Raw genomic sequence first — 21,839 nt, forward strand, 5'->3', positions numbered from 1 at the left:
GAAAGAGGTATTCCAAGTCATGAAATCCAAACACCTACAACCAAGATTGCTCTATCCAGCAAAACTTTCATTTAGAATGGAAGGACAGATAAGGTGCTTCTCAGATAAGATCCAATTCAAGGAGTTCATCATCACCAAGCCCTTATTATATGAAATGTTAAAGGGACTTATCTAAGAAAAAGAAGTTAAAGAAACATGAACAGTGAAAGGACAACAAACTCACAGTTATTAACAACCACACCTAAAACGAAAGCAAACTAAAAGGACAGCTAGATCAGGAGTGGAAAAATAGAAATGAAGGTCTCAAGGAGGGTTAGCAACAGGGGAGTGGGAGGAGGAGATGGGGGGAGAAGGTACAGAAAATAAGTAGCATAGACAGTAGATAGAAAATAGAAGGGGGGGCAAGAATAGCATGGGAAATATAGAATTTAAAGGACTTGAGACACATGGTCATAAACTAAAGGGGGGGTAATGGTGGGGATGGGGGGTAGGGTGGAGGGGAATGAAGATGAAGGGGGGAATAGAACAACTGTAACAGCATAATCAATAAAAAAATTAAAAAAAAAGAAAAGGGAAGAAGAAAACAATAGAGTAAGAAAAGGAAAGAATAAAATAAGAGATATGAAAGAGAAAATAGAGAGAAAAAGAAAAAACAATGCAAAGCCTACGAAAAGAATTATGAAAAAGAGCAAAGTGGAATTTGTGCCAGCAGAGTTTAGTGCCTGCCTGCTGTGTTCTCCATTTGGATGTGGCTCTGACGTCGTCTGAAGCTGGTATAAGCCAATGTCAGATGCTGTTCATGTCTAGCTTTTGGCTGCCTATTCAGGGCACAAAACAATCCATAGTTTGTGGCTGTCTCCTCCAGGCTTGGCTGCACATGGGATGGGCCAAGCTGTGCTGCACGGCTGGCTTTTACCAGCACACAGGGCCCGGCTTAGGTCAGCAAATGTGCCGTAGGATCACTTCTGCCTACCTCTGCCTGCAGGCCTGCTGTTAGTCTCAGTTACTGACCAGACTGTTTCTGAGAAGGCTTACGGTGGAATTGGGAAGATGGGACCCCTGGGTCTCCTGTGGGGGTGGGGGAGGTGCTGTGAAGATTTCAGTGAAGATGGTGGGTAGGTTTCCCAACCCCAGAGACACATGTCTGAGATTGTCCTGGATTATTTCCCTGCACTCAGCAGGCAGAGAGCTTCTAGTAGGAAAGTGGGTGGGGTCTCCAGAGCCCAGAGTTCGGGTCTGCCAGAAACCAGGAGGGTGTTTCTATGGGTCTCCCATGAGGGCAAGCACCAGTACAGTTCCCAGGAAAATGTGTGGAATGATCATGCCCTAAAGCCAGTCTCTGACACCCCTGATCCTGCCTATGTTGCTCTCTCCTCAGCAGGGTTTAAAATGCAAAGGTCATAGAAACTATAAATAAGAACCAGTCAAACATGGAGAATGCAATAGCTGAAATGAAGACTATATCAAAAGAAATTCAAAACAGGGTAGATGAAACAGAAGATTGCATCAGCAATTTGGAAGATAAGGTAGAAAACAATATCCATGCAGAGCATCAGAAAAAGAAAAAAAATACTTAAAAAGAATGATAGTTTAAGGAAACTTTGGGACAACATGAAGTATAACAATATCTGCATCATAGGGATACCAGGAAGAGAAGAAAGCAAGCAAAGGATAGAAAACATGTTTAAAGAAATAATGACAGAAAATGTCCCTAAGCTGGTAAAAGGAAAAAGTCACAGAAGTTTTGAGAAACCACAGAGTCCCAATCAAGATGAACCTAAAGAGACCCACACCAAGATCAATCATAATTAAAATGGCAAAGTTTAAAGACAAAGAGAGAATCTTCAAGTCAGTAAGAGAGAAACAAATACCTACCAGGGAATACCTACCTATAAGACTGTCAGCAGATGTCTCAACAGAAGCACTACAGGCCAGAAGGCCAAAGTAATGAAAAGCAAAGACCTGCAATCAAAACTACTCTATCCAGCATGGCTATTGTTTAAAATTAAAGGTGAAATATGGAGCTTCCCAGACCAAAACAAACAAACAAACATTCATTACCACCAAACCAGCATTGCAAGAGATGTTTTTCTTTATGTATAAAGAAAAAATGACAACAAATAAGTACCTATCAATAATAACCTTAAATGTAAATAGGTTCAGTGGTCCAGTCAAAAGACATAGGGTAGCTGAATGCTTAATAAAACATGACCCATATATGTGCTGTCTACAAGAGACCCACTTCATAACAAAATATTTACATAGGCTGAAAGTCAAGGGATGGAAAAAAAATAAATGGAGACCAAAAAAGCTGGGATAGAAATACTTATATCTGACAAAGTAGATTTCAAAATAAAGACAAAACAAGAGACAAAGAAGGTCACTATATAATACTAAAGAGATTGATCCAACAGGAGGACATGACCCTTGTAAACATATATACTTGCATTATAGGAACACCTAAATGTATAAAGAAAATCTTGGTGGGGTTTAAAAATGATATTGAGAGCAATACAGTCATAAGAGGGGATTTGAACACCCCATTGTCACCAATGGATAGATCTTCTAGAAAAAAATCAACAAGGAATCAGTGACCTCAAACATCCCACCAGATCCAATGTGTTTAATGGAATATTTACAGAACATTACATCCCAAAGCAGCAGAATATACATTCTTCTCAAGTGCACATGGATTGTTCATAAAAACAGACCACGTGTTAGAACACAAACTTAGTATGAATAAATTCAAAAAAACTGAAATCATATCGAGTATTTTCTTGGATCACAATGGCATGAAACCAGAAATCAACCTGAATAAAAACTCAAAAACATTCCCATTCATGGAGGGTAAATAGCATGTTATTAAATAATGACTGGGTTATCAATAAGATCAAGGAAGAAATCATAAAGTACCTGGAAACATGAAAACGAACACACAACAAACCAAAACCTATGGGACACAGTGAAAGTGGTCCTGAGAGGGATGTTCATAGCATCATAGGCCTACCTTAAAAGATAGAAAAGAGTCAAATAAACTGTCTAACCCTACACCAAAAAGAACTAGAAAAACAACAACAAACAGCCCAGAGCAAGTAGAAGGAAGGAAGTAATCAGATTTAGAGCAGAAATAAATGACAGAGAAACAAAGAAAACAATTCAAAACAGTAATGAATCCAAGAGCTGTTTTTTTTAAGAGATACACAAAATTGATGGTCCTTAAACTGGAGTCATTAAGAAAAAGAGACAGGATCTAAATAAATAAAATCAGAAATAAAAGAGAAGTAACAGCTGATATCACAGAAATACAAAGGATTGTAAGAAAATACTATGAACAGCTATATGCCAAGAAATTGGACAACCTGGGTTAAATGGATAAATTTCTAGAAACATATAGTCTCCAAAACTGAATCAGGAAGAAGCAGAAAACCTGATTAGACTGATAGCAACTAATTAAATCAAAGCAATAATAAAAAAAACTCCTAGCAAACAATAGTCCTGGATCAGATAGCTTCACAGGTGAATTTAACCAATCATTAAAAAAAGAACCAACACCTATATTTCTCAAACTATTCCAAACAATTCAAGAGAAGAGAAGACTTCCAAATTCTTTTTATGAGGCCAATATTATCCTAATTCTAAAAACAGATAAAGATACAACAAAGAAAGGAAATTATAGGCTCATATCTCTGATGAACATGGATGCTAAAATCCTCAGCAAAATATAGCAAACCAGGTCAAGCCATACATTGAAAAAAATCACACACCAGGATCATGTGGAATTTATTCTAGGGTGCAAGGTTGGTACAATATTTGTGAATCAGTAAATATGATATACCACATAAACAAAATGAAAGATAAAAATCACATGATCATATCAATAGATGCAAAAAAAACTTTTGATAAAATCCAGCACCCATTTATGATTAAAAAAAACCCTCTCAGCAAAATGGGAATAGAGGGGTCATACCTGAACATAATAAAGGCCATTTACAAAAAACCTACGGCCAACATCATACTCAATGGGAAAAAACTAAAAGCATTTCTCTTAAGATCAGGAACGAGACAAGGATATCTGCTTTCACCACTCTTATTCAACATAGTATTGCAATTCCAAGCCACAGCAGTCAGACAAGAAGAAGAAATAAGAGGCATCCAAATGGAAAAGAAGAAGTAAAACTGTCGTTGTTTGCAGATAACATGATATTGTACATAGAAAACCCCATAGGTGCCACCAGGAAACTACTAGACCTAATAAATGAATTTGGCAAAGTAGCGGAATACAAAATCAATACTCAGAAATTGATGGTATTTTTATATGCCAATACTGAACTATCAGAAAGAGAGACAAAAAAACCCCATTTACTATTGCAACAACAATATAAGGTATCTAGAAATAAATTTAACCAAAAAGGTAAAAGACCTGTACTTTAAAAACTATAGGATACTGAAGAAAAAAATTGAGGAAGATACAAATAACTGGAAGCATATACTGTGTTCATGGATAGGAAGAATTAATATCATTAAAATGTCTATACTACCCAAAGCAACCTATAGATTCAATGCAACTCCTATTAAAACACCAATGCCATATTTCACAGATGTAGAACAATATTCCAAAAATTTATGTGGAACCAAAAAGACTACAAAAATCCTCAGCAATCTTGAGAAAGAAGAGCAAAGTTGGAGGGATCACTGTATTTGATATCAAACTGTACTCTGAGGCCTCTGTAATCAAGACAGCCTGGTTCTGGCATAAGAACAGACACAGAGATCAATGGAACTGAACAGAGAGCCCAGAAATAAACCCATGTCTCTATGGTCAACATTCAACAAGAGACAACAAAGTCAGTCTCCTCAATAAATGGTGTTGGGAAAACTGGACTGGTCCATGCAAAAAAGAAAAAAGTTGAACTGGACCAACTTACACCAGAATAAACTCAAAATGTATAAAAGACTTAACTATAAGTTGTGATACCATAAAAATCCTAGGGAAAAACAGGAAGTAAAATTTTAGATATCTCAAGTAGCAATATTTTCACTTATATATCTCCCAGGGCACAGGTGGCAAACACAAGGCCGAATCCGGCCCTCCACTTTGTTTTATCCGGCCCTGCACCTTGTTTCTACCTGGTGGCAGCGCCAAGCTCTCGCTTAACTGTTAAGGAGTAGTTACATTTACACAGTCCTAAAATTATATTCGGTCCTCTGAAAACAACTGCAAGGCTGATGTGACACCCCCCCCCCCCCCGTGAAAATGAGTTCGACACCCCTGTTCTAGGGCAGGGGAACAAAAGGAAAGTAAACAAACAGGGCTACAAAAACTTACTCAAACTCAAACACTTATGCACAGCTGGAAAAATCCCATCAACGTGAAAAGGGAACTGACTATGTGGGAGGACATATTTGCCAATGATTCTTTGGACAAGGGTTCAATCTCCAAAATATATAAAGAACTTATATGACTCAACATCAGGAAGATAAACATCTAATTAAAAAATAAGCAAAGGACTCAAACAGATATTTTTCCAAGGAGGACATACAGGTGGACCATAGACATATGAAAAAATGCTGAGCATCACTAGCTATCAGAAAGATGCAAATTAAAACCACAATGAGATGTCATCCCACAGCTGCCAAAATGGTTATCACTAATAAATCAGCAAATAACAAGTGCTGGTGAGGATGTGGAGAAAAGGGAACCCTGGTGCACTGTTGGTGGGAAGACTGGTGCAGCCACTGTGGAAAACAGTATGGTGTTTCCTCAAAAAATTAAAAATGGAACTGCCTTTTGACCCAGTGATTCCATTTCTGGAAATATATCCTAAGAATCCTGAAACAGCAATTGAAAAGAATATATTCACCTCTATGTTTCTAACAGCATTATTTACAATAGCCAAGATTTGGATATAGTCTAAGTGCCCATCAGTAGATGAGTGGATAAAAAAGCTGTGGCACATAGTGGAATACTATGCAGCAATAAAAAAGAAGCCATTTCTACCTTTTGCAATAGTATGGATGAAACTAGAAACTATTATGCTTCATGAAATAATCTGGTTCATGAAAGACAAACACTATCTGATCTCACTCACAAAGTGGAATCTAAAGAACAAAATAAACTGAAGATCAAAATAGAATCAGAGACATGGAAACATGAAGACTGATAGCTGTTAAGAGGGGAGTGATAAGGTGGGGACTGCTTGAAAGAAGGTGAAGAGACTAGACAAAGAACGTATATGTGTGACTCATGGACATGGACAGCAGTGTGGGGATTGTCTGATAGAGGGGGGGGGCTGGGTGGATGTGTGAAGGGGGAAATTGGGGACAACTTTAATAGCATAAATGATAAGATATTTAAAAAAGAAAAAATGCAAAATAAAGGTGTGAGGCAAAAATCAATGAAAACAGATGAATGTTCAGTAAATCACACTAGCTATTGTTAGTTGCAAGGTATACAAGTTCCTTCAGTCCAGCCTCCCTCCAGTCCTGCTATCCTCTCCACCCCACCCTGCATTCTAACCACATGGACCACTCCAGGCTGTACACCCGCCCCCCCCCCCCCGCCCACCAGCCATTGCTCCAACCTCAGACCTCCTCGCCTTTGTCCAAGCTGTTCCATCTTTATGGTATGCTGGTTTCCTTTCTCTTGCCTGCTTTAAGAACTGTGACCCACTGTTTAAGACCTGACTTTAAATATTCACTGTTCTCTACAGTAGTAAAGGAATTTGGAGACTAGGGAGAAATGGAAAATTTCTCACTCAAAATTGGGAGACGGAGTTTAAAAGAATCTTCTTAACAGTCTCTCACATTTTGAAAAGTGAGATTTGCAGATACAAACTTTAAAAGAGTTCATTCTTGCTTAAAACAGCCAACCCTGCAACTGGGGCGTGCCTCTCCAGGGCAGGTCCACGGATTGGTATGTGACCCGGGAATATCAGCTTCCTTCTCTGGTTCTCCTCCCCAGCCCCTCCTCGTAAGCCATCACTTGTTTTGTTCATATTCTAATTGTATTTTATCTTCTAATAACCCCACTTGTTTTTCTCATTATAATTCTTTTCTTTTGTCTTATTGATCTTTTTATTTTTAAGAATATCTGTCATATTATTATTATTACTCATTTTAAATTCTTGATGCATCTACTCCAGTAATTCTGCTTCAGATCAACAAATGTTTGCTGGCTAATTGTCCTCTTACGGTGCTTGTCCCAGGCTAACTGGAGGACAAGCAGGAGAAACACTTAGAAGTTTTTCTTCATTTTGTCCGTCCCCTTGGAGTTTCTCACAGGGTTTTTTTTTTTTTTTATCCTTCTGATTCATACTTGCCTCTTGTTTCTGTAGAATAGATTCTCCATCGGTAATTCTAGGGGAGCTATTTAGCCATTTTACTATTTTCCTTAAAAAATCACACTTTGCTGTATCTTGGGTATATCATAAGCTTTAAATGTTGTGTGTCTGCATTTGTTTTAAAGAACCACATCAGAAAAACCATAGAACTTTTTCTACTAATCCTTAACTGCTGTGATACCTAATTAACATCCCTCTTTCCTTAGTTGGCTTATTTGCTATTGAAACCCACCAGAATGAATAAATCTCCCTCCCACCGGCATGTCACTTACAGATGGAATTTCCAGTGGCCTGCAGACCTTTTCTGCGGTTAGTCTCCTCTTTCTCCATCTGCAGATGTGAAAGGGTCAACCCTGTTTCTGACTTTCTCACTTTCCTGACCAGGCAGGTAGAAAATATGTCGACTATCCCTAGATTCCCTGAAATTCTCAATAAATGCAGGATGACATGGTGATTAATCACGGAAGAGTGTCCATGTTAGTTTCTCACCTTTCAAGTGCCCATTTGCTGCGTGACCCTGGGGAAAGTGCCCCAGTTGCCTGAGACTGTCCCTGGGGAGTGTCTCAGTACTTCCTTCAGGTGGCTGCTACAAGGGCCCAAGGCGCTGGCATCTATGTACTTTAGAATGGCTCTGGGTGCATGGTAAGGATATATTTTTCTTCTTTCTCTTCCCATTTTTTCTTCCCCATCCTCAATCCTAAAAGACATATTTTGCCATTCAAGTAGAAGAGTAAAAATCTCCTATTTTCCCTGAAGCAGAACCTTTTTTTCTGCACAAAGAGTTTATTTATTTTTTATGTCATGTGTCAGTTCTTGGGGATTTACAGATGGAAAGCTGGAGGGCCCATACCCTCATGGGGCTTACAGTTCTGTGAAGGAAGCAGGCAAGTTAATTGATGATTTTGATCAAGTAAGATACCTGTGTCGGTGCAGTGATGAACCCAAGGAATTACAGGAGCCTTGAAGGGGGCAATCAATTTAGCCTAGGGATAGCCCTGGGTGGCTTCCTGGAGTAGGTGGTGTTTTAGCTGAAACTGTGATGTGTATGTGTGTGTGGGGGGGCGGCCCCAAGTAAAAGGAACGTGGAGGGGAGAGCAACAGACACTTTTAACAAATCAAAAATGACTGGAAGAAGGACCCTCAGGTTTTGAGAGTGTAACTTCTTTGTGAAGATGAATCCACATGAAAATTCCATGTGAAGAGGAAACTCTTGCAGCTGGTTCTTGTTGAAGGCCAAGACCTCCCCTGGTTTACGCTGTGCTTCCAGGTTTCACTAACAAGGTCACTACCCCATTTGGAAAGCCGGGAAGAGACCTTAGGTGAGGTTACAACTATGACTCTGCTGTTTGAGTGCCGGGGACACATAAGTCATTTTGTCAGCTGGTTGATGATGCAGGTATTTCCATTTATTAGTTTGTTTTAGGGTTTGACCTCCTTTAAAGTAAAAATGTACATGTTTCCTATTCTACTCTTTCTGGGGAATGGACATGAAATAACTGGTCTGCATCCTGTAACATAAATCTCTACACTCATGGTTTCTAAGTCCTGATGCATATTAGGATCACCTAGGGCACTTTTAAACTTCCCCGGGCTCAAGTCTCCCTCCAATTAATCAGCATGGCTGAGAAGGAACACAGCTGTCAATATTCTTTTAAAGATCTTCCAGTGGTTCCTGGATGCAGAAAGGTTTTGGTACCACTGCTGTACTCATGGGAAGACAATTTGTTCTTTTCTTCGCATCCTAGATCCTTTTACAAAGTTTTCCATTACTTTTGTCATTTTTGTGGTCTTCCCTAAATCCCTTCTGTATAATGTCAATGTTATTTAGTTTAGTATTTGAACTAACTTCATGACTGAGTTAAATGCCTCATCCCTCCTGCTGTTCACTGCCCCAGCTAACAAAGTTGGGAGTTAGGGCAGAGGATGGAGATGAATGGTTACAGGGGGCTGGGGAACAAATGAGACTTAGTGGATGAAAGGGAGATAGGACATGTTAGATGCGAGCTGTTTGTTTTTAGCTGGGCCTCTAATGAGATGGGGTCAGGACCTTTGTTCCTTCAGTGTCCTTGGTGGGCCCCCAGGAGACATGTCATGTATGGAGGACTCTAGATAAACTGTCACCAGGTGGATCATTGACCCCAAACCCTACCTAGTGTCCCATTCTGTTGAATTGACTGGACCACAGGAGAGTCAGGAGGGTCCCTTTCATCTTTTGAATTGAGAGGAGAACAGAGGCAGGCAGCTAGCCTCTTGGTGCCTTTGCCTTGTTCGTCTGTGTAGACGGACTCTGGTAGAGAGAGGAGGATTAGAGATAAAAGCTGGGAGCAAAATGAGTTGTTTTCCTGAGAGCCTGAGTCTTAACAGGCATGAATTGCTAGACCCCTTTCTAGTCTTCATGGGTTTTCTGTGTTTTCCCTGGCCATTCTCACAAGCCAGATGGCCCTAGCTTCACTTGGAGGAGCACAGAGCAAAAGTATCCGATTCCTTTTAGGAATGGGTCTATAGAATTTTATGAAGCTGGGCTTTGGGTTACATATACCTACTAACTAACAACACACTGTAAATGGTTGAAATATCCAAGAAAAGGGACTGGTTGACCAGATTTCATATGGCAGTATAATGGAACACTAGCTATCAAAACTCATGTTTATAAAAATTGATGACACTGGGATATATTCTTTAATGTATCATTTGAAAAGCATCATGAAAGTGTGCATGGATTTTGATTCTATTTAAAAGTCATAAACATAAAAAGGCTGTAATAAAATATACAAAAATAGTAATCATGTTTTTCATCTGGATGATGAAATCACACATGTTTTTGTTCCTTTGTGCTTTCTTTCTTTTTTAAATATTTTATTCATTTGTCTTTAGAGGGGAAGAGAAGGAGAGAGAAATATCAATGTATGGTTGCCTCTCGTGTATCCCTGCTGGGAACTGGCCTGCAACCCAGGCCTGCGCCCTGACTGGGAATCAAACCATGATCCTTTGGTTCACAGACCTGTGCTCAATCCACTAAGCTACACCAGCCAGGGCTCTTTGTGCTTTCTTAAGAGTTTCCATTTTAAGTCATGGATGTGAATTTCTTTGATTTCTGAGAAATACTAAATAGAAGAAAACCGTAAGTTGTATTTTTTCAAATGTTTGACTATGGAAGGCACATGACATCAAACCCATGGGCAGAAAATGAATGATTCCTGGAGAAGTCGTAAACAGTGGACCGTGGCTCTGCGATGCCGGGATGACAGGTACTTAGTAGTTGGTTATAGAGAAAATCAGAAGTGATTGAAGAAGAACACGAGAGATTGGTAATGTAAAGTAAGAACTGGCTTTCAAGGCGCCATTCTGCCTCACAGCCATTCTGGGAATAGCCACTGACAGAACATTCAGTTGTCATTATAGGTAGCTTCCTCTAGAAGCTTCCTCTAGAAGACCCTTGCCTGAATTTAGGAGAAAGGCCTAGCAACTACAGCCGGTAAATCACACTGTTCTCTAACAGTGAACACATTTTCACATACTTTTCTCTCAATTTCTTTTGCTCATACCCCATCACACACATACATTTTGTTTCATTCAAGAGAAAAATATGAATACGGATATTGTATTGTTCAGGATAAGTTAGGTTATGCTGCAGTAACAAACAAGCCAAAATCTCAATGCCTAGTGCACCAAAGGTTCTTTTCTAACTAACATCAAGTCCTTTAAGTTCTAGGGCTACTGTCTTGCAGTGGTGACTTGGTGACTACAGGTGCTTTGATGTTGTCACTCGACTGTCTTAGTAATGGTCTTTGGTCAATGTGGCAGTGGAAAGGACAGCTAGAGGACATACACTGGCTCTTCTGTGCTCCTTCCCAAGGCATTTACCTCTCAGAACTTATCACTTGGCTCTGCCTAACTATGAGAGTGCTAAGGGAGCAGGTGAAGTGTTTGGTGAGAAGATTTTACACATACACAGATTTTTACCTTTGCTTCTTTGGTTCTACTCTTATCATGAAAAGGACTATGATTAAGCCAAAGTTATTTATAACCAGCTTTCTAATTGAACTGAATTTTGACTTTTCAAGTTAGAATGTGTTGAACTAATTTTTAACCCCCTCAGAAGTTAATTTCTTTGTCTTCAGAACTTTCCAGAAAATCCCACATGTCCCATAAACCAGTATAAATTATAGTCGAACCTTATTCATTCTCAAATTTTTGACCCAAGCATGAACTGAGTTTTCACTTGGAGTCTTGATTTATAATAATGATTTATCTTTAAATCATAGTTTTCTCAAATGATCCGAAACTCGAGTGTGGGAGCACTTGGGTACTTGCTATATTTTAAACCACAGGACAGGAGAAACAGAAAAACATTATTGTAGCATCTGCTGGGTTTATTATTGTGCCTGGTTCTGTTATGTCTGTTATCTCCTCTAATGCTCAAATAGTCCTGGGAGGTAGCTATTACTATCTTCTTTTCAGAATGAGAAAACTGATGGCCAGCAAAGTTATGGTACAACTAGGAAATGTCAGAGCCAGGACACAAATTCAAGTGCATAGGTCTCTGAGGCACTTTTGACTCTCATGCACCACTCAGGTGATACTCGCATCCATCTGAGCATCTTATGACCCCAAGACATGGTTTTCTCATCTCTAAAATTGAAACGATATCAAGCTGCCTGTCACAACCACTGGAAGGATTAACTGGAAGCGTGGAGCACAGTGCTGGGCATGTGAGTGTCCAATAACAGTTGCATGGTTGGGGTCACTGCTGCTATTATTTTACTGCTGCTATCATGTTACTATTTTACATGTGGCCCTGTCCCTCTGGTCTGTCTCTGCCCACACTGAAGTCCTCAGGTTTTCCCGTGGTCACATTCTCTTCACATTGAGTGAGGATCACATATTCATACCAAGTCTCAGCTGCCCCACACAGGCCATCTGTCACAGTTCTTCCTCATCTAATAAAATCTCCCACAAAGGCTGGCCCAGGTCATAGACAAGCAAGTCAGCCAACATCACCACTTGCTGCCAGAGAACCCCTACAGTTTCTCTGTGCTAGTGGGGGGACTTGAGGAATGTGTGTAGGCCCACATCCGTGTGTGGCTGCTGCCATGCAGATACCACTCCTTCCATGTCTGCTGTGGCTTTTCTCTTCTCCAAAGTGTTGCCCAGGTGTCTCTGAGACAGACGTGATGCTCTCCTCCAAAATGTCCTCCCTGTCAAACACCCCTCTCTCAACCACCCAAGACATACCCTGTTCACATGCTACATCTACCTAAATTCGTGTCTCTCCATTGTTTTCATCCAGAGCTGCTCTAGCAACCCCATTGGCCTCGGCTAGAGGCAAAATGGGAGCTAGTGAGCTCCCATTTTGAAGCATTTAGTAGAAATATCATTACACATTAGGAAGAAGTTCTAAGGAGAGCTGAACTCTAGTGTTTTTCTTAAGGTCTCTCTGAGACCCAGCAAGATGTGGCCTAGGGCTGTCACTTTCTTCTTCCTTGCACGTGGATGGCACTCACCATCCACCGATCAAGCACTCTTCCTCGTGCGTCCGTCTCCACGCAGTTGTCACCCATCAGTGGCACTGGTAGGTGCAAGAAAGGCCTTATGAGCCAAACTTGAACCTGTTGAGTCCTTTTAACACTTCTGCATCAGTCTCCACCAAAGAGTGCGAAGCTGGATTTCTCTTTTTATAAAGGAGTCCCATTTAATGAACTGCTTTGAGATGAAGGCCTTAGACAATGCATTTGTGTTGGAAAGACCAACACCATTCAGTTTAGTATTCAGGAGAAACAAAGGAAAAAAGAAAGCTATCACCAGTACATGTCTACTATGGTAGTCACTCGCTGTAGGTGGCTATTTAAATTAAGATAAAATATAACTAGCCCTGGCTGGTGTAGCTCAATGGATTGAGCGCAGGCCTGTGAACCAGAGGATTGAGGTTCAATTCCCAGTCAGGGCACATGCCTGGGTTGCAGGCCAGTTCCCAGCAGGGGACACAGGAGAGGCAACTACACATTGATATTTCTCTCCCTCTCTCCTTCCCTTCCCCTCTAAAAGATAAATAAATAAAATCTTTAAAAAAACTTTAAAAAAGATAAAATACAACTAAACTTTATTTCTTCAATTGCACTAGCCACAGTTCAAGGGTTCAATAGCCACTTGTGGCCAGTGGTCGCGTACTGGGTGGTATAGAGAGAACATTTTCCTCATCACTCACATTTCTTGTGGCCCATGGTGAACTCGAGGTTGTGTTCAGTATCCTAAGAGGAATTTCTTTTTACATTTTGTCATTTATTCAACTCCCTCTTCTCCCCTTAAATGCTCTATCTTGTCTGCCAAGTAAGTGAAATCACGACAGTGTCAGGATGTCATTCAAAGTGGATGAAGCAAGTCTTAAATGAGAAGGTGCAGAAATAGAGCAAGGCCCATAAGTAGATCACTTCGCATGCTTTCTCAGGGAAATTGGCTTCTGGCTTCATGTGCTGTCTGTTGAACGTAAAAATAATCATGCTCCTTTTCTTCTTTTAACTGTAGCCACATGTATGAGACCAGAAGCACATGCTCCACTTTGAGAGCCCTCAGTTTCCTGCTAAACGACATTAGTAGAAGAATCCAACCTATGCGTATATTAACTGATCAAAAGGAGACGGGGATTTGATCTTTCTACTGGATAAATTTAGTTGCCTGAGTGGCATTATCTGCAACTCATTCAGAAACTATTTCAGTGCCAAAATCATAAAAGCATCACGGAATTCGATTTTTTCTCCTCTGATTCAGGAGCTGCTGTTGCCTTTGGTGTGGTGGGGAAGGGAGTGGGTGTGACGAGGAGGAGACAATCATTCATGAGATTTCTTTATTCAAGTATTACTTTTAAAGCTTTCTATAGCCTTTTATAATTATCTAGTTAAATTTATAATCCAGTTCTCCTAAAAATGGGTGACATTTGAGTGCTATAAAATTAATATGAATGAGACGCCATGGACGTAATTGGTTTCTAGAAAAATCTCATCTTTACGATTCACTGTTAGAGACAAAAATGTGAGCCCAGAACTTCCTAGAATATCAATATATCTGATTCCTTTTGTCCGTTTTCCCAAGAAAGCAGTTTTTCAGGAAATAGAATCTCTGCTGGATTTTTTTTTCTTTTGGTCTCTTTATTGTTTCAAATTAGAAAGCTCAGGAAATGGCTGAAATAATAATTCACTGCACTTGAGTGATTTGGCGCGGTGTAGTTCAGAAAAACATTCACATTGCCCGACTGGGAATCGTGTCCATTGGAACCATGACCCTTTGTGGTTTACAGGGTTTATCTCTGCGTTCCGGGTATTGTAGCTCCACCATCTGTACCTCATCAAGTGCTCAGTGCTTGAAGTCGTCAGAGTAGGCACACCGAGTTCCCAGACCCTCCGACGGATGAAGCTGCTGTCACTGAGTTCCCAATGTGCTGTGAGCCTCTAGAACGAGGCAGGGGAAGGCAAGTGTTTAAAGATTGCTGGAGCACAATCTCATGCTCAACTATCATGCCCTTACCACATCTTTGCAGTTTATTAAGATTGGAATGGGGTTGAAGTTTGCCTTTGCATGATCTAGAAAGTTACTGTTAAGCAAATTAAGAATGTGAATCATTTTATAAGATATGGCCAAAAAGACGGGTTTCGGAGTTCATTGGACCCAGGCTCCCTTGCTGGTCCTCTTACTTACCAGCTATGGCTTTGGGGCAAGTTATTCACTATCAGTCTTATTTTTTATGTGTGTGAAATGGGGCTGACAGCTCCTATCACAAGAGACTGTCTCGGGTCTGTTTTTAGTGTAGTGAGTATTAGCAGTTAAGAAAGCAAGCTATTTTTTAAAAGATTTTATTTTTATTTATTTTTAGAGAGAAGGGGAAGGAGGGAGAGAAGGAGCGGAACATCGATGTGTGAGAGAGACATCGCTTGGCTGCCTCTCGCACGTCCCCCACTGGGGACCTGGCCTGCAACCCAGGCATGTGCCGTGACTGGAAGTTGAACCGGCGACCTTTCAGTTTGCAGGCTGGTGCTCGTTCCACTGAGCCACACCTGCCAGGGCCCAGAGCAAGCTATTTTTAAAAGAAATTTATAGAACATTATATGCTTAATGAGGACAAAATGTATAAATATTCATAGCTTTCCTTCCTCTCCCACTCTCTTGGGAAGAGTGGGCGTTTGTACTGCCCAACCGGGAGCTAGGGGTGGGGGCGGGGCTGAGCAGAATAAGCAATGATTAAAGTTGTGAGTGGAAAGAAACCTAGTGGGCAGATGAATTTACAAAATAACGGACTCTTTATAAAAGAAAAATACTAAAAAGTGTCATATAAAAGTCTAGAGGATTGAGAGGGAAGGGTGCTGGAAGTTTTGCGGGACAGACAGGGAGGGAAGGAGGGGTCGCTGCAGTGCAACATTCAGGGGAGCCAGGTGGGTCAAGAAAATTTTGGAAGTGTTGTGTGCTGAAAGTCTCCGGTTGTCGGTGTTATCAAAGTCTTCTTCAGTCCCTGTCTCACAGGGAGGCAGGAATAGCGGAGTGGCTGCGGGCCTACATTCTGGACCTGCGGTTCCTGGTTCAAATCCTGCCCTGTGACGCTGTAGCTGGGTAGCCACGTGCAGCTGTACCCTTCTCTACGCTGAAGTTCGTCCCTGTGAAACGGGCAGCCTAACCAGGCTTCCGTAGGGTGACCCTGAGGATCAGCGGGAGGAGTCTCTGGGGGGTCCGGCGCCTTAATGTTCAGCGCTTGGTGGGTACGTGAGAAGTTGATAAATGTGAACTCAGCGGTGCCATTTTTTAAAGTACAATAATGATTTCCATTTATCAAGTGTTTACTATGAACCAGGCACTCTTCTGCAGACTCTGTGAGGATTAATTGATTTAATTTTTAAAAAAAACCTCTGCAAGGGAGGAACTGTTATTATCCCCATTCCACACATGATACACTGAGGCACAGATGATTCACGTAACTTGGCCAAAGTCATGTAACAAGATAGTAGCAGAGCTTGGGTTGCCCTCAAATGCTGTGGTGCTAGGTCCTACTCTGATCTTCGGTGCCATCCTGCATCTCGTATATGAGTGTCTGATCTTAAGATAAACTCTGGGGCCACTTGTCCTCTTTTATAGGTGCTCGGTTTATACCCAACACCCTAGCTACTCACACTGTGGTCCACAGGCCGCCCGGGAACAGAGTCTCAGGCCCACCCCAGACTCTTGAAATAGGAACTGCATTTTAACAAGCTCCCCAGGTGATTCACCACCATGTTCAAGTCTGAGAAGCAGCGCTTCAGAGTGTGAACCTGTCCGCGCATAGACTGTGTCTCATTCATGTCCCCATTCTTTAGAGGGTCTAGCATCGCATTTGTCACCCTGGAGGTTGACACTTGATCCAAAAGTAGATCAAGGCATGTTGATTATGAAATAAACCGACACATCCTGGTTGAATGACAACTGGTTTATCTTCAGCTGAGTGAGTGGATGCTCAGGGCTGCCAACTTCCAGCAGAGGACCAGGCATAAAACGTATCCCATACATATTTCTTGAGTTGAGGTGGAAATATTCTGTGATAGAGACATCGAGTGTACCAGCCGTCCCTGGATGTGCTTCGACATTTAGAAAGGCCAGAGGATGCCAAAGCAAGCAGAACAGCGATTACCCACTTATTCTTAACACAGCTTTAAGACAAGGTCTGCTCAATTGGTTCCCCTGTGAACTCTTCCCTCCTGAGCTCTCTGTTGTCTTGGCACTGTTTGCAACTCATTCAGAAGCTAATTAAGTTTCAGGATCAGTTTGTCCTGTTAGAGAGTGTGGATATGCTGAAGTAGGTTTTTTTTTATAACTTAAATTATCTGAGTGAAAGGGCAATTATAATTTGCTTCTAAAATTGGCCAAAAGTCAGCTTTCATCAAAATAATTCTCAAAAGACATTAGTCTCTGTAAAACCAGGATATTTTATGAAAGACAACAAATAGGATTTAAATAGGCCATGGAAAATGTATTGATAATCTGGCCATATTTTAATCCTGTTCTCTAACAGAGTGTGAAATTACTTGTTTACTTCACTTATCTGGGGCTAGAGGTAGCTCATCACTCGTTGACAGAGCCGTTTTTTTGTGATCACCTTTCGGCAGTGAGCTTCTGCTGGGCCAAGGCCAAACAATTTGACTTCACTGGCCCAAGTACTACCTCCAAAGTCAAGGTCAGGACTGCTGGTACCTCTCAGCAGCCAGAGGAACTCATGAACTCTGATATGTCTGGTCAGGGCTCTCATTTGTGCCTGGACAGGGAGGTAAGCCAGGAGTCATAGTGGAAAGTTGGGAGTTTTATTTTCAGTATCCCCACATTTCTTTCCTGTGCCATATTCCTCCAGAAGCGATGGTTGTGTTGGTTTTATCATCAGTCTACAATATTATCAAGTAGTTGAACACTACTGGGAATGCAGTAAAGTGTAAGAAGTAGTCCCTGATCTAAAGGAGTTCACATGTATATGAATAGCTACTGTGGTGAAACAGGCCTTGTTCAAACTCGGTCCAGATCCCCTTTATCAAGTTAATCCATTCATCTCCTCCTAATGGCCATGTTAGAGGCTAATGGCTCACAGCTGCTCCTTTCTGGAGAATTGGCTGATTGCTCTCAGCCAATGGAAGGGAGGGACCAAACCTACGTGTTTCTGCTTCCCTAGCATGACTACAAGAGGCTGGAGCCCTTTCCTTCAGGTGGGACCATCCCGTGGTGCATTGCCTGTGCCAGGGCCTCCCTTGGAACCATGCTGAAGCAAGACCCCTGCTGAGATCACCTCGCATCTTCCTTCACTTCCTTTCTGCCCTGTTTAGTTAATTGAGTGCATCTGAATCTTCTAGAATGCTCAATTTAAAACTTGCAGAAAGCTTTTACTAATAAGCCTGAAGGAGCCAAGGAGGAAACAGTTCCCCGAGTGCAGTGAGACCTGTGCCCTTGGAGATGGAGTCGCCTGGCAGGACCTGGGTCATGTAGGGACGTGGCCACAGCTTATGATCAGAGTAGGGATTGGGAACAGATATGCCCTCTCTCTCTTCTCTTCTCTGGGTCTGCAGCCCTTTATTCAAATCCAATTCAAGCTGCTATAACAAAATATCACAGACTGAGTGGCTTACAAACAATAAAAAATTATTACTTACAGTTCCGGAGGCTGGAAGTTCAAGATCAGAGTGCCAGCATGGTCAGGTAAGGGTCCTCTTCTGGGTCACAGACTTTTCATTGTATCCCGACCTGGTGGAAGGGCCCGGGGAACTCTTTGGGTCTCTTTTATTCGAGCTCCAATCCCATTCATGAGGGTTCTTACCTTATGACCTAATTACACCTCCCAAAGGCTCTTTGTCCTAATACCACCGCCTTCAAGCCTTAGGATTTCAACATTTGAATTTTGAGGGGACACAAAGATTCTGACTGTAGCAACAAGAAACTAGTTAACAGTGAGCTGGCACTTAGTAGAGGGATTGTCTTCATTTTATAGATGACAAGGTTCCCCTGTAGGGAAGTAGTGCCTTGTGAGGTTGAGGACGCTGTTGCTGGTGTTCCTGAGGAATCTACAAGGACACCGAATTCCATGAGAAGGATATTGAATTTCGCTCCTGAGAGAATCTTTCAATGTCCTTACAGGTCCGGTCTCCCTCAGAGAAGGAGGCAAGGGCCTCTGGGGGATCCCTGTAGCCCTGAACCTCCTGATGCTAAGAGTTATTGAAAGGTTATAACATGGAGATGGGGTGGGGCCTGCAGTGCTTAAGTGTGGCTGCTGTTGGCTTGAGTCCAGGATCAGCGGCTCTGTGCTTTCTCCTTCCCCCACCAGTCATCCTCCTGCTTTCCCCCTTCTGATTCTGAATCCTGATGTTGCAGGTAGGAGCTGGAAAGGGAAAGGTGAGAATGGACTTGGGCACTTGGGGCAGGAAATCAGATTCTGGGTCTCTCCCTTGGAGCTGACTTGCCGAGGGCATCTTGAGAAGGTGGATCAGAGTTTAGGGAAGGGAAATTTGGACAGTTTCTTCAGGTGGGGCTGCGTACCTCTCTGTGCCCTCATATAGAAGAAAAAAGGAGAGCTGGATTTGGGGGAGCCTTAAAAACTTGGAAAGTGATTCAACTGATTAAGCAACAAGCCTGTAACATTTCACACAATCTATGCCCTTCATGGAGAACTGGATTACACTTCGCAGTCTATTGCACTAATTCATGAATTTTATTTCACAGACTAAAAATTTTACTGTGCAGATGTATACAAATCATATAGGAAAACTGTTCTTAGTTAAGTGCACCAACACCTGTTGAAGGTTTTTTTTCTGTTTGTTTCAGTGTTTTGTTTGTTTTTTATTGGTTTACCTCACTGGAGCTGTGCCACTGGGTAGGATATGAGATAGTGTGAATAGTCAATATTTGAAGCTGTGTGTAGAACAAGTTGCTAAGTGGTGACTGAGAGGCTTTATCCTTTGACAAACACTGTGGTGATTGGCATGTCTCTTTTCCTCCTTTTCTTGCCTAAAACAGAATGAAGAAGATGAGCAACATTTATGAGTCGGCTGCCAATACCCTGGGCATCTTTAACAGCCCCTGCTTGACCAAAGTTGAGCTGCGGGTGGCCTGCAAAGGCATTTCCGACCGAGACGCGCTGTCCAAACCAGACCCCTGTGTCATCCTCAAGATGCAGTCCCATGGGCAGTGGTTCGAGGTAGGCTTGTCCCCGCCGATGGACCGAGGCGTGGCTGGAGGGTGGGTTCAGAGATATTTGACATTTTTCGTCTTTTGGTGATTTATTTTGATAAGACGCAAAAATCTAGAAATGAATATGATCATGATTCTGCTTGCATCGTGAGGTTGCGATGCGGCTGTTTTAGTGCCGTGGATATGTTGACATTTATCTTTGGTTTGTGTGGTCATGGTGGACACGGTGGCCTTGAGGACGGGCAGGGAGGACTGCCTTTCAGGGACCACATTTTGTCCACAGTGTTTTTGAGAACTTAATATTAATTACCCTTTAGTGGGTACTTACCGAGTGTCAGGCATGGTTCTAAGTGCTTTATGTAAAAATAACTAAGTCCTCACAACAATCCTATGAGGAAACAGAGACAGATTGGTCAAGGATTTGTCGAGGATCTTTGAGCTTGGACAGAGACAAGCTAATGTCTGTACCCAGGTAGTGGAGCTCCGGAGCCCTGGGCTCTTCATTGTTCTTTTATCGTAATGGTGGGCACCTGTGTAGTCTTGGGTGGCTTGTGTGGTAATGTTGTGGGTTGAATTCTGCAGTTGGGTTTTGTTTATTCAAAAGTTGGAACAAATTGGATGAGCACTGGATTTTAAGTTTTTAGTTTTTTCCTTTTTTGCTTCTAGAAACCTGGTCTAATTAAGCTATGCTTTTGAAGATCAGGCCTGCAGTGAATGGGGCGTTAGGGAGAAGCAGGGGGTGCAGCAGAGTAAACAGCTCTTATCCGCTCTAGGGGAGCCAGGTAGTCGGTGGAATTTGGATCTAGGTTTGAAGCCCTGCTGAGTCAAGAAAGAGGAGACAATGACCTTTTTTGGATCCCTGAGGACAAACTCGTTGAATGTTCAAGACTCCTACCTCTTTGCAAATGGTTGGAATGTGCTCCTTCATCTAGGGGGCAAGGCTTCCACTTCACAGTAGGAAGAAGGCTGGAAGGTTCTAGGGACAGCACATTTGCTGGTTTGTACCTAAGTGGTCAAAGCCACTTCTCTGGGAGGGAGGTGTGACCGAGGCTGGTGAGCAGGTGCAGCCAGGTGAGGAGACACTGTGCGTGGGGGGATGGGTGACAGATGGGAAGGTTTGGGATCTTAATTTAACTTCAGGCTTGTGTTCTCAACTCACAGGTACCTTGTATTCTAAAACAGCACTCACAGGTACCTTAATGTGTAATGTTTTTTTTTCCTTCTAAATGTCCTTATTGACTTTGTTAGTGGGGTTCATTTTTTTTTTATTAACAAAACTAAGTGGAATTTCTACATCAGAAAAAAGTCACTCTGAAAATTAGGGGAAAAAATCTCCTAATACCCTCTTTACATAATTCTGTGATTTTTTTTTTGGTACATATTTCTTTTCAGTCTTCTCATGTATGTAAAATTTCCTTTCCTGATTTTATTACCTAGTACTATGTTTTTCCCTTAGTGCTATGATACTCATAGTTATAATTTTTAAGGCTATATAATATCCCATCGAATGGATTAAATGAATCATTTTTCTATTTTTTTAATTTGAGGTTACTTCCAGAAATACCCTATTTTGAATAATGCTGCACTAAACATCTTTGTGCATGAGGCTTTATTTTATTTTTCTCAAATTTATTGGGGTGACGTTGGTTAATAAAATTATGTAGGTTTCATGTGTACAGTTCTACAATATATCATTTGTATATTTATTGTGTCAAGTCTCCTTCCGTCACCATTTGCCCCCATTTACCCTATCCTACCTCCCAACCCCTTTGCTCTTGTCTGTCTATGAGGTGGGTTTTTTGTTTCTTTAATCCCTTCACTTTT

General features: G+C 41.6%; 1 protein-coding gene across 2 annotated transcripts in view; it reads left to right on the forward strand.

The window, feature by feature from the left end:
- The window catches only part of CPNE4 (copine 4), a 407,594-nt gene that overhangs the window by 66,431 nt on the left and 319,324 nt on the right, over window positions 1-21,839 (forward strand). For both annotated transcript variants that reach the window (XM_053669575.1, XM_037143900.2), the window contains exon 2: window positions 19,842-20,022. In XM_053669575.1, coding sequence (XP_053525550.1) covers window positions 19,842-20,022 — 181 coding nt within the window. The remainder of the gene's footprint in view (window positions 1-19,841; window positions 20,023-21,839) is intronic.

The sequence above is a fragment of the Artibeus jamaicensis genome, unplaced genomic scaffold (assembly GCF_021234435.1).
Source record: "Artibeus jamaicensis isolate MK-2021 breed Jamaican fruit bat unplaced genomic scaffold, CSHL_Jam_final contig_519, whole genome shotgun sequence".
NCBI lineage: Eukaryota > Metazoa > Chordata > Mammalia > Chiroptera > Phyllostomidae > Artibeus > Artibeus jamaicensis.